This window comes from Solanum stenotomum, chromosome 7, assembly GCF_019186545.1.
Source record: "Solanum stenotomum isolate F172 chromosome 7, ASM1918654v1, whole genome shotgun sequence".
NCBI lineage: Eukaryota > Viridiplantae > Streptophyta > Magnoliopsida > Solanales > Solanaceae > Solanum > Solanum stenotomum.
The window spans coordinates 54,070,839-54,083,500 of NC_064288.1; the positions used below are offsets into that span (position 1 = coordinate 54,070,839).

The 12,662-nt window shown below is 28.6% G+C and overlaps 1 protein-coding gene across 1 annotated transcript; it reads left to right on the top strand.

Moving 5' to 3' along the window:
• Positions 1 to 8,133: 8,133 nt before the first annotated feature.
• Positions 8,134 to 11,456, top strand: LOC125871666 (uncharacterized). Its single transcript, XM_049552304.1, has 4 exons — positions 8,134 to 8,545; positions 10,076 to 10,186; positions 10,913 to 10,993; positions 11,103 to 11,456. The coding sequence occupies exons 1-4, from the start codon at positions 8,312 to 8,314 to the stop codon at positions 11,175 to 11,177; spliced, it is 501 nt and encodes a 166-aa protein (XP_049408261.1). The 5' UTR covers positions 8,134 to 8,311; the 3' UTR covers positions 11,178 to 11,456.
• The last annotated feature ends 1,206 nt before the right edge of the window (positions 11,457 to 12,662 follow it).

A 12,662-nucleotide genomic window follows, 5' to 3' on the forward strand; every position in this document is an offset into this window, starting at 1 on the left:
ATATTAGATACTATAGCTACAACTTAAGAAAATTATAGTTCCCGGCTACAGATTGATTTCTGATTATATAAATCCAGAATTTTGTATATGTTTACCGTAGCTATTTTATATAATTTATGAAAAAATTTATAACAAATTACCATGTTAGTATATTGGCAAGCGAAATATACAGATGGAGTTATGAAAAAAATTTCTTAATGTATAAATATAAAATTTGTATATACTTACCCTATTTGTATATTCGCAAGCGAAATATACAAACGGACAAAAATATACAAACTGTAGCCTTCATAGCAAACAAAACTATACTTCTGGAACACAATTGTCGATACTATAGTTATACAACATTATTATGTCTATAATGTTTGTTATTTCTAAATTATTCTCATCTTTCTTTTCATTACGAACAATACACTTCACCTGTTCTTTTTCTGTGCCTACTAGCGCTCATGTCCAGAGTGAAGAGGGCGAAAAAGTGTCTACGAAGTAGCATAAGCAAGCTTCTATTGCTAAGTAACAATAAAACAAGATAGTATTTTGCGCTCATATATTTGAATGGGATAAGAAAGGGAATACATAAGAAAGCTCATAATACCTTTTGGATAATTTTGGCATGTTTGGAACTATGGGCTATATTGGTTCTGGCCCAATTATAATAGGATCCTTGAACATTCCAAATATTGAAAATAATATCTTCTTAAATCTTACTTATGTGAAATTTTTGTTTAAAAAGATGAAACAGACCTATTGAGAAACAAGAAAATATCATCGCGATTTGTTTTCTTTCCTCTCCAAGTCAATATATCGCCTTCTTAGTTAACGGCAGAATCGCCCTTTGTTCCTCACCTTCTTTTCCCCTGGTCGTGTACGTGTGGACTATACACTTCTTAATAAAATCATTCTCGTTGACAATTATTTATTGAGAGCTATATTTTCATGATGTTTTAGCTATTGATTATGTTTAAAAGTGTAAACTAATTTGTAATATTCTAAAAAAAAAAAAAAGTAATCGAAAGGATAAATTGATAGAATTATTCTTCTTATTTATAACTTTTAGAGAGCGTAAAAAAAAAGTCAAACGTGAATAATTAATATATAAGAAGAAGTGGGTAGTAGGTAAAGCTTCAATATCACATAAATAAGCAGTTCAACAGATTAGAATTCTATCATTCAACCAATCAACTATGGAGTTGAAATATAATTACTACTAATTCAATAAATTTAAATTTGTATCACGTAAAATCAATTAAAATATCAAATAAGTTTCGTTAAGAAATTTCTCAATACTCAGGATTGAAATCGAGACCATTAATAATGTGCTTTACAACTTTATTTACTAAATTAGGAAAAAAAATATTTGTCACGTAACATCTAAGAACCTATTAATTTTAAAAAAATAAATACTATTAAATGAGGTCCAATTAGGATTTTTATTAATACAAACAAAAAGAAAATGTGTACAAATAGGTGGAACTAAGGTATCAAAAATGTTGGATTATCCAACTGAATATGATAGTTTAATTATTTTTCTGTTTATAAATGATCGAAAATATATTAATTGTTTTTTATTTATTTTTATAAAGAAACAAATAAAGTCTCAATCGTTATGGATAAATCCACATGAATAAGACATGTTAGTTGTCTCTTTTCTTTTCTTCAATTTCTCACTCGATATCTGATATTTATATTAAAATCATGACTAATTAAAATTTATGACACAGAAGACTTGATCATTTAAGGAGTACGTATTTTCTAACATATTTTTTCATGTCGAAAGCTCAAAATTGAAAACATCTAATCAATGGTGAAGTAATCCTAATACTCACTATTTTAACTACACATCATTTTCAGGTCTATGTATGAGTTGAGACCTATGAGTCATGACTTTGTTATGAAATATATTAAAGTCGTGAACTAACATAAATCATAATTAATGGATTTTTAATTTAGACCTATATTGTGATAACTACTTTTTAAAAGGACGTTTTGAATTAATTTTTTGGATCAATTTAGCTTTTAATTTTTTCCTAAAGAGTAATCTAAATGCATGAATTCTCTACAAAATAGTTTTCCAAAAACTTTTCCAAATTCAAATTATGGTAAACCAAATTTTTTCAATTGATTTTAAAAAACACCAATTAAAAAAGGCCAAGACAAAGTCTTCTTATTGTTTATCAATTTAATTTGTTATCTTCTAATATAGTATTAAGAAAATTATTTAATCCCTATGATAATATTTTTTTGAGCTAATAATTGGATTTAGGTCAAGAATCCAAGAAAAAACAGTTGGTTAACTACCTTCATTTTCAAGCAGTGGATTAAATTTTATATGAGAATTAAAAGAATACTTAACTAGTACTTAATTAAAATACCAATTAAGTATCATAATATTATAAATTTTTTGGTCTGTCATGACAGAGCAAATGATTAAAGACAAAGTTTTGAAAATGAAATCCAAATCTTTGAAGAAATAATACAAATAAAACAAGGATTATCATTATTTTGTAAGCATCTTTAATTAAATGAAAAGATAATTAAGTACTATTTAAATTCATAAAGAAGGAATGAGTCATGAAGTACTCATAATATATTGCTAACTCTGTCTCAATTTATGTAGCACAATTCGAATTTCAAGAGTCAAATAATTTAAGTTTGATTATGTGAATTTGGGCATAAAATTTTCATGTTTTTTGAAATAAAATTTATATAGTTGAAAGTTAAGTAAAAAAACACTATATAAGCACAATAATTGACAATCAAAATTTAAAATATTTAAAGAATGTATGAAAAATTACAATTAAAGATAAACTTATTTAAATATTGGATTTTGAAATGTGTCACATAAATTAGGACGAATAAAGCTAAATTTATATATCAATTCTTTTTAATATATTCAAAAATTTCAAATTCAATCGATTCAAAAAATTATTTCCGTCGTCCTTAAGGAAATAGTCACTAAATACTCATATATCGACATCGTCATTTTTTCTAGTATATTCAAAAATAAATAAATAAAATCTAGACAAATTCATAATTACTATCATCATTGAGTCCTTTTATTTCACCAACAAAAAGTCACTCTTTTTTTTTTTTTTTTTTGTATATCGTAAAGTTCTAAATTTTAATCGACTCGAACAATTATTATTCGTTTAAATTTTTAGTTCACCAAATCTCCTTAATGAATTTTATTCTTCCCTTTCTTATTTTTACAACATTTTAAATTTTCACAACCAATTTTTTTTTAAAAAATAAAAATGATTAGGTTTTGTACAAACAACCACAAATAATATCAAAAATATATTTGCACGAGTAGACAAATTAATTAGCACGCGAAATTGATTACTAATTATTACGTGCGTTGATCATCCACCGTTGATGGTCCCACAAAATAGATTCCTAGGGCCATGATCATAGTGATCGATTAATCTCAACCGTCTGATAAAAAATAAAATTTAATTTAAATTTTGAATCTCGAAATGTCAACTAGTCAAGTAGGAAGAAAATGGTTCCCAAAGAAAATAAAAAAGATTAAGCACTATCAACTTTATGGTTATAAATATTAGTTTTTTTAAAAAATAAAATAAGTTTGAATATGTAAAGTACAACTTGACCTCATCATAACCAACTAACAAGTAAAATAAAATGTTAGAAAAATAATTTGGAAATAATATGTGTGTATTTTATTCCTTTTTATGACAGACAACGATTCTTCCTCATAATATATAAAATATATAATAAATAATATTCAATATTGAAAAGTTGATCACATTTGTTAAGAAAGTTAGCTAAAACTTTCAAATTATTTTCTTTATTTTTATTTCTTATTCGGTGTTTAATATACTTTTAGAGTTCAATTAATTTGATTTCGCACATAATAGTGTCTTACTATGAGTAAAACACTTCATAGTAAAGACAATTTCATTATTACATTTTGAATTCGAAATATCGGACTAAGAATATAAAAATACTTACCAAGATAATTAATTAATAGATATAATTGTTTCTTCTTTCTCAAGGCTAATTCTATTATCATTTATTTATTTATCTCTGATTTTTATTCATTTTTTTCTTTTTAGTGTTGGTGAGTCATGCATGCCACCCTATCTGCCCACTCTTTTACCAAACTTTTTTCTTAAGCACCCTTTCTTTAAGAATTGAAATTATTATTTTTATAAAAACTTATTTAAAAAAAATCATTTTTCAGTACAATAGTTCCCATACCTCCTATTCTTCCAATAGTTGAAAAGACAAACTGGTAAAATGAGAGGGGAAAAAAGAGAGACTAAATTAAAAATAATTAAGTTAGTTTTTTCAGTAGTTAATTACTTTACTCCTATGTTTAAAATTTAGATTTTATTAATTATTGAATTTTTCTGCAGTAGACCAGACTTATTCAACTCTTGTACTTTGACTTTCTATCGTAAATAAAGGCGCAAGGATTCATACGTATTCCTTTTGTCGGAAAGTTATATACATAATATATTATCAGGTTATATTAGATGTTTTTTTGTATTTATTATTATTTAACATTTTGAGTCTTGTTAGCGAAATCTATGGCTTTGCCTCTAAATGAAATTATCTCATGCATATCTGAATAAGTGGAGTTAGTAAATTTCACGTATATGTATTAAATATTTATATCAATAAAAATAACGATATAATAACAGTCACATTTCAGTCCTAAACAAGTTAAGTAAAACAAATTAACTAGTTTTACACTCGATGACAACCTATAGCTACTCAATCCACCAACCTGCCTCTCCTTTATTTGATCTTAGAAGACTGATAAGTGAGCAAACTCACACAAACGACTCAACAAATGGCACCTTACCTAAAAGTCTTGCAAAGATCAAACGAAAATTGTGGTAGAATGGTTGAAATTCTTTCACTATTAAACAGAGATCTCACAATCGATTTTCATAATTAGACCTTGCAATGCACAAATACAAATTTGATCGCTCTCTAATTATATAAGTAGGAAACACATCTCTTTCTTGCTAGAATTGAAAATCCAGTATTTTACATATTCATACGATTGAGTCCTCAGGTTTCCAAAATAGTGTAAAAAATATGCTTCAAATTATTGTTATTTAACTCGAACATGTTATAAAAAAATCGAGGTATTTCGAGCAGTGTCCCATACCTAAGAGTCTTGAAAAGATAGAGTACTCAAGTGAACAATGTCAAGCTGTCCATTATCTTTATGGCATGCAACAACATCAACGTTACAATTTGCCTTAGCAAAAGAAGTATAAATAAATTAATAAAAACCTTATTGTATAATTAATTCAAGTAATGTAAAGTATTGAACACCAAAGCCATGTGGAGGAAGTGTAAGAGTTAGTTGGAGTTGGGTAGTAAAAGCTCAATAGAAAATATAACAACAAAAAAGGTTTTGTGCAGTATGGACCATTGTTCCATTAGAGAACAGTAATAAAATATAATAAAATAAGAATATATGTTCGGTGTAATTTCATATAAATCGAGTATATGAGACACAAAATGTACTCAAATATATTACTCTTGAATATCTTTATGGGATAGATATATTGTTTTAGAATATACTCACATATAGACATGTTGTTTAATCTCATGGATCCATGTGTCATGTTTGTGCAGTATGGACCATAGTTCCATTAGAGAACAGTAATAAAATAAGAATATACTTGGTGTGATGTCAAACAAGTTTTTTTGTGACCATTTGGATGACATGAATCGTAACTTGATTCATAACGCCTTGAGTTCATGCAAACTATTTGTGTTTATTCACTAAGGGCTCAAGGTCCTATGATACGAGGATCGATGAGGGGCTAATCTGTTACTTACTATAAAATTAAGGATTTGAGAACATGATCGCCAAAACAAGGGTTTAAGTGCTAGCTCACTCATTGAGCTTTTTGATTTTCGTAATTGAGGCGGAGGGTTCAAACACCATTGTAAAAATTCTTTTTTCCGTATGATTCTCATCTTTGGTATAATAATAATATTTTTTTTCTTATATAAAAAAATTATATCCCAAACAAGATATTTTGTCTTCAAATGGGGATAAAAATAAATATTTTGCAATCTTTGAAAAGATTCATGACTAGTCTGAGCAGTGAGTGAAGACAGGCATTGAAATCTCTTGTTAGTAGTACAATTCTATTGTACTAGTTTTATGGTAAATGATTGTTTGATTTACCGATTAAATTATCTCATAATTCTAATTGAAATAATTTATTCTATATTGAAGGTGGAATAAAATAATATTAAATTGAATAAATAATATGAGATATTTAGAATTCAGTTCTGATTAAATTTGTACGTTGATGATACATATATTTTTGAGATAAATTTCTTCCTTCAATTAAATATAACATAAATTTAGTTCTAAATTTAATCATATGATATTCTATCTTATCTCGCGTACCAATCAACCCTAATTTGATATATTGTATCTAATAAATGCTACTCCATATATAATAGTAAAAAAAAAAAAGAAAAAGTGAATGAAGACAAGCTCTGAAATGAGCAAATTAAAGCAATGAAATTCTTATCCAATGATACTTTTATGAATAGTTTGCCTTGTTGGTGGTTGGGACATTTCTTGTTGATTTTTGCTTTTTTACATTCATATATATTTACTTAGCCGTCGGTCGATGTATCGAGATGAATAAAATTATCTTATATAATGTATAGTTAAATTAGTTTATGTTTGATTGATACTGATATCAAATAAAAGATATGTTGAATAACAAATGATTAATTTGAAGAAAAAATATATGTCTTTACTTAGCCATGGATGAATAAATTAAATTCCTCTCTCTTCTTCAACTAGAGATCTTGAGTTTGAAATTATTATTTTTTATGAGAAATGTTTCTCTTCGTGAGTGATATATGTGGTGTGAATATATTTAATCAAATAAGTCAATTTTGATGTTGGATACCATAGTTAATCAAGGAGAAAATGCATCTTTAACTTAGTCATCGATAAAAATATATTGTTTCTATTCTTAATTAGATATCTTAAATTTAAATCATGTGAGAAAAATTCTCTATGGGAAAATATTTTCCTTTGTGATTCCTATATGACGTGGACCAAAATTTTTTCGAATAAATTAATTTAGATGTTGAATACCAGAAAGTTAACTAGGAAAAACAACAACATAAAATGGACAGATAAGGAATAGACGAAGATCTATTCTGAAACTCTAGAAACAGAAGGAAAGAGGTTCATCATACCCGACAACAATAACATACTTAATATAATCCCATAAAATATGATTTGAAAAGGATAAAGTGTCCACATATTTTATTCCTATATGCATTGTGCACCTTTAGAAGAACGACTCTCCGAAATTCTCCTCAACAAAGCAGAGATATTGTTTCTTTCCGATAGATCCTCGGCTAAACAAAATAAGTATATTTTAACTTGAGATCACCCACAGTATTTTAACTATTTACACTTTTCATAGGGACAAATCAAAAAAAAAAATTGAGGAGATGCGATGAGACAAGATATAATGCAATTTTGGATTACTAAGAATATGACCTTACATAAAAATGGTGCTGATGACACGTATGGGTAGAAGGTTAATAGGTAATATAGTGTTTGAGCTTATAATGATTAATGTTTGCCAGTGTACTAATTATATTACTACTATATATAATTCTTATTTTTGATATCCATCTGTATTTATTATCGTTTCATTAATCCATCCTAATATATAGTTTATTGTATCTCGATTGTTGCACTGCTTTATTTTTATTGTTTCTCTCTAGTAGTAGATTTTCACTGTCTTATTGCGACGTGCTATATTTTTTTCTTTATATCTGAAATAACTGTATTTGAGCCAAAGATTTTTCAGAAACAGCTTCTCTATCTCCACTCAATAATATTCAATAGTGATAAGGTCTATGTACACGTAAAATTTCACTGAATATATTATTATCGTCTTCAATACTTTTCACCCCTCTCTTTTGTGGGTCACACACACAAAACCATTTTTTTTTTGAAAAAATGATTAGATGTGCTGTCAATATAACTTTAAACAATAAGGCCTGTCCATGCCCCTTGCCCTCCACCCACTCCCCACCACGCACCCCCTCTCTGTATATTGTACCATACCATAAGCACCTTGTAACAGTTAGAACCCAAAAAAAAGTGAAAAGAAAAAGAAGGGTCCATTCCATTTCCATCATACCAAAAAAGCAAAAGCTAAAGAAAAAAAGCAAAAAAAAAAAAAAAGATTAAAAAGAAAGAATTCAAACAAGAACAAGGGTTTTCTTCTTTGTTTTCTTTCTTAGTGAAAAAAATAATAAGAAAAAAAAAATGCAGAATCAACAACAGCTACAGACACTGATGCAAGCTGGTCAGATTTCAGGGAGTTTGAGTTTTAATGGTAATTTAAGTAAAGAAGATGAAGAAATGTCAAAATCTGCACTTTCAACTTTTAAAGCTAAGGAAGAAGAGATTGAAAAAAAGAAACTTGAAGTTAAGGAGAAAGTTCAAGCTCAGTTGGGTCGTATTGAAGAGGAAACTAGACGTTTGGCTATTATTCGTGAGGTTTGTTTACATTTTCTTGAAATTTAGTGATAAAGTTTGGATTTTTTGTGGGATTTTATGTATTTTTTTTATTAAAGATTGTTTTTTTAAAGTATGGGGTTTTGATTTTTTTTAGCTCAAGAACTGTAATTAGCTTTAGAGTTGTTAGTATTATGAGGTTTGTTTACTGTTTTTGACAAAAAAAATTTAAGCTTCTTGAAATTTAGTGTAAAATGTTGAGATTTTTGGTGGATTTTCTGTATATTTTAAGATTAAAGATTGTTTTTTTAAGCATGGGGTTTTGATTTTTTAGCTCAAGAACTGTAATTAGCTTTAGAGTTGTTAGTATTATGAGGTTTGTTTACTTTTTTTTGACAAAAAAAACATTTAAACTTCTTGAAATTTAGTGTAAAAAGTTGAGATTTTATGGTGGGATTTTCTGTATGTTTTAGATTAAAGATTGTTTTTTTAAGTATGGGGTTTGAGATTTTAGCTCAAGAAGCTGTAATTAAGCTTTAGACTTGTTAGTATTATGAGGTTTGTTTACAACTTTTTTTTTTGGACAAAAAAAGCTTACAACTTTCTGTTCATTGCCTTAAAGTTGGAATTTTTTTGTGGGGTTTGTGCATATTTGAAGATTAAAGATTGGTGTTTGTGTGGTTTTGATTTTTAAGCTCAAGAACTTGAAATAGCTTGTTATGAGGTTTGTTTACTGTTTTTTGACTAAAAAAAGGTTACAACTTTCTCTTCATTCTTGAATTTTGAGCTGGGAATTTAGCCTTATAGTTGGAAAAAAATTTTGTGGGGTTTTTCTGCATACTTGAAGATTAAAAATTGGTGTGTTCTGGGGTTTGATTTTCTTGGATTTTGAACTGGAAGTTTGCTCTTATAGTTTGGATTTTGGTGGGGTGACATTGAAGTTAGGCTTGTTCTTTTTTTTTTTTTTTTTTACAAGTATGGGGTTTGATTTTCTCTTCATTCTTCAATATTGAGTTGGAAATTTGCCCTTGAAGTTTGGATTTTGGTTGGGTTTGTGCATACTTGAAGATTAAAGACTGGTGTTTTCATGTCTTCTTAGTATGGGGTTTGATTTTCTCTTCATTCTTGAATTTATAAGTGAAAATTTATCATGCAGTTCTGTCTTTGCTTTTTCTCCATTTCCTTTCTGGGGTTTCTCTTATTTTTGAGCATTTTAGGGAAGAAGGAGCTCTAAAAGAACTCTGATCTATCTAATTCTCTTCTATAAAATTATGGTTTTCTGCATAAATCTGGTTTTGTAATTATAAATTTTGGAAATTTGTACTGTTGACAAGGGTAGTTCTTGTTATTGTGGAAAGATCAAGATTTGCCATTTTATACAACAACATACTCGGTGTAATACAACAAGTGTGGGGGTCTAGGGAGGGTAGTCTGTACGTTTCCGAATTATTGGTACAATATGTTGTAAATTTGGGTAAATTTGAACTGTTGTGAAAGGTAATTTACTTCAGATCAAGTTTCCTCACAGTCTATATATATAAAACTCATGAAGTTCAAACTAAATTTTATCAGGAACTAGAAGCATTAGCAGATCCAATGAAGAAAGAAGTTTCAACTGTCCGAAAGAGGATTGATATTGTCAACAAGGAGTTAAAACCCCTGGGCCAGACTTGCCAGAAGAAGGTATAAAACATATTATTTGCCACTACGTTCTTGACTGAACCCTCACCATTTTCGGCTTCATTATAATATATAGTCTAGGAGTTGTCTTTTTCCTATAACAGACCGATCCATGCCAATTTGTACTCACCTCGTCTAATACTTGCTACTTCCAAGGTGATTTGCTAACTAAGGGTTGGGTGGATGTCGTTGATTCACTTAACATTTGTCATCTACATAGCCTGTATGATGTACTTTTGTCCTTTTTGTCGTGTTAGTAGTTAGCTCGACTTGTGCTTGCTACTACATCCAACTTGCTTTAGTTATTAGGTGACTTTACCAACTAAGGGTTAGTCGATGGCATTAATTCACTTCGTGTTTTTCGTCTACATAGCCCGTTTGATGTATTTTTGTCCTTTTCTTGTGTTTTGAACTCTCTATTTATTGTTTAAAGATCTTTTTCATTGACATGGGGTCATGTTGGCTGGGTAATAATTCTTCTAGATGGTAGATCTGTCAATCTATGTTGTTCGGAACTTCCAAAAATGTTTTTACACCCATGTAGTATGCTTAAAAAATGCATAGGTGTTTGGAGGATCCGACACATACGTGATGATTTTGAAGAGTTGAGCAACATAGACATTAATATATTGAATTCCATCTGAATTTGCTTAACCGGCGAGATGGGACTTACTACTTATACTGATATATGAGATTCTTGATTGTGGCCATTTCAATTTGTGACTACAGGAGAGAGAATACAAAGAAGCTCTCGAGGCCTTCAACGAAAAACACAAGGAAAAAGTACAACTTATAACAAGATTGATGGAGGTGAATACAAATTCATTGATGTTCTCGTTTTCAAATTATTTTATTCGTGTGAGTACATTTAGAACGTTTTTCTGTGTCTGATCGTAATGTTTCATCGTATGTGTATTAGCTGGTGGGCGAAAGCGAGAAAATGAGGATGAAGAAGTTGGAGGAGCTGAGCAAGAGCGTAGAAACGATTCGTTGAAAGATAAATCACCTTTAAAAAGCTCATCAGTGACGACTAATTAGGCTTGTGTGATATATTTAAGATCGATAATCGAAATTTCTATTTATTATATGGTTGTTTTCGAGTTTGGTGGGGTGTATTCTTTCTTCTTATTTTCGCGCTTTATGCCGTTCTCTGTTCATTTTTAGGCTTTTGAAGGATGATGATCTAATTTTAGGTGTCAAAAGGGAAATACCCTTGTAAACATGTTTGTAACTAAAACAGGTCTTCTCTCAAGCTGTGGATTCTTTGGTTCAATTATTCTCTTCTTTTATATCTCTGTATTTTTCGATGTATCGTTTAGTTTGGTTGAAATTGAATTATGTGAAGAAAAGTTAACGATCGAATTGTCTTGTATTTTATATGTTTTAGTTTGATTCGGCACAAAATTTAAGAATGAAAGAAAGTTTTGATTCTTCCTAATTGTTGGCTAACTTTTAAGTGTTTTTTTTAATATCGAGTTATTTTGTATTTGTGGAAATGAAGCAAAATATGTTTTGACTATAAAAGCATGTTGCTATGCATGTAGTTTGTTGTTCTTTGATTTTGTTGATATTTGTTGTTTCATCTAGTTCGATTGTAGTATTTGTTTTGCTATTAACTCTTGTCTTGAGACTTGTATTATGTCTTTTTCTATTCTATTTTCGTCTTGATCCAATGGTTTATCAAAAACCGTCTCTCTACCTTATCTGTGTATATGCTATCCTCTCTTGACCTCGTGGAAACACATATAAAAAGGTACAACTCTTTTCAAAGTGGATGGAAAAAATGATGTCATATAAAATGAAAGAGAGTACATATCAAACACTTATAAGTTGTTAACATTCATAAAAGGTATTTATCATGCACATATCTTCTTTGTAACGTTCTAATTTTATCGAACGTTCTCAAAGACAATCATGCTAATATACTATTCATTTGTGGTCCTTCTCTACCTCCAGACCCATCTTTGTGTACTAGATCCTGCGTTAGGATTGCTTTTCTATCTAACTAATTTGAATTTGTGCTGAAAAATTTCACTCTAACGAGTAAAATACTTAATATCAAAATTATCAGATGCATTAAAGTTAGTAGTATAGGAGGAGTCTCTAGAAAAGAGTAAAACTTATTAGATTCCATTGGGAATTAAAGCTATGATAAAAAAAAATAAAGAAGTCTAACTTTAGCTATAAAAGCTAACAACTTTACCTAAAAAAAAAAAAAAAAGTAAAAGCTAAATTGATTACTTGCAATATACTATATCTTTAATAGGGATTTTAACCCTATCTTTCAAAAAATTGACTAACTTTATTCTATGTGACGTGTTTGAATAAACTTAGATAATACTATATGGTAAAATAATTAATGTATTTTATGAGTTAATTTTAATTTAATAGTTGTAAGGAGAAACCTAGAGCTTTACAATGTTGACATTTGAGGAGTTTTTGTTTATAACAAGAAAAAAAGGAAATAGTGTTCAACTAC

Excerpts from the sequence above, each read along its gene's own strand:
- LOC125871666 (XM_049552304.1), top strand. The coding sequence starts at position 8,312 with ATGCAGAATCAACAACAGCTACAGACACTGATGCAAGCTGGTCAGATT. Across the intron at positions 8,546-10,075 it reads GTTTGGCTATTATTCGTGAG|GAACTAGAAGCATTAGCAGA; the intron begins GTTTGTTTACAT and ends AAATTTTATCAG. Across the intron at positions 10,994-11,102 it reads TTATAACAAGATTGATGGAG|CTGGTGGGCGAAAGCGAGAA; the intron begins GTGAATACAAAT and ends TATGTGTATTAG.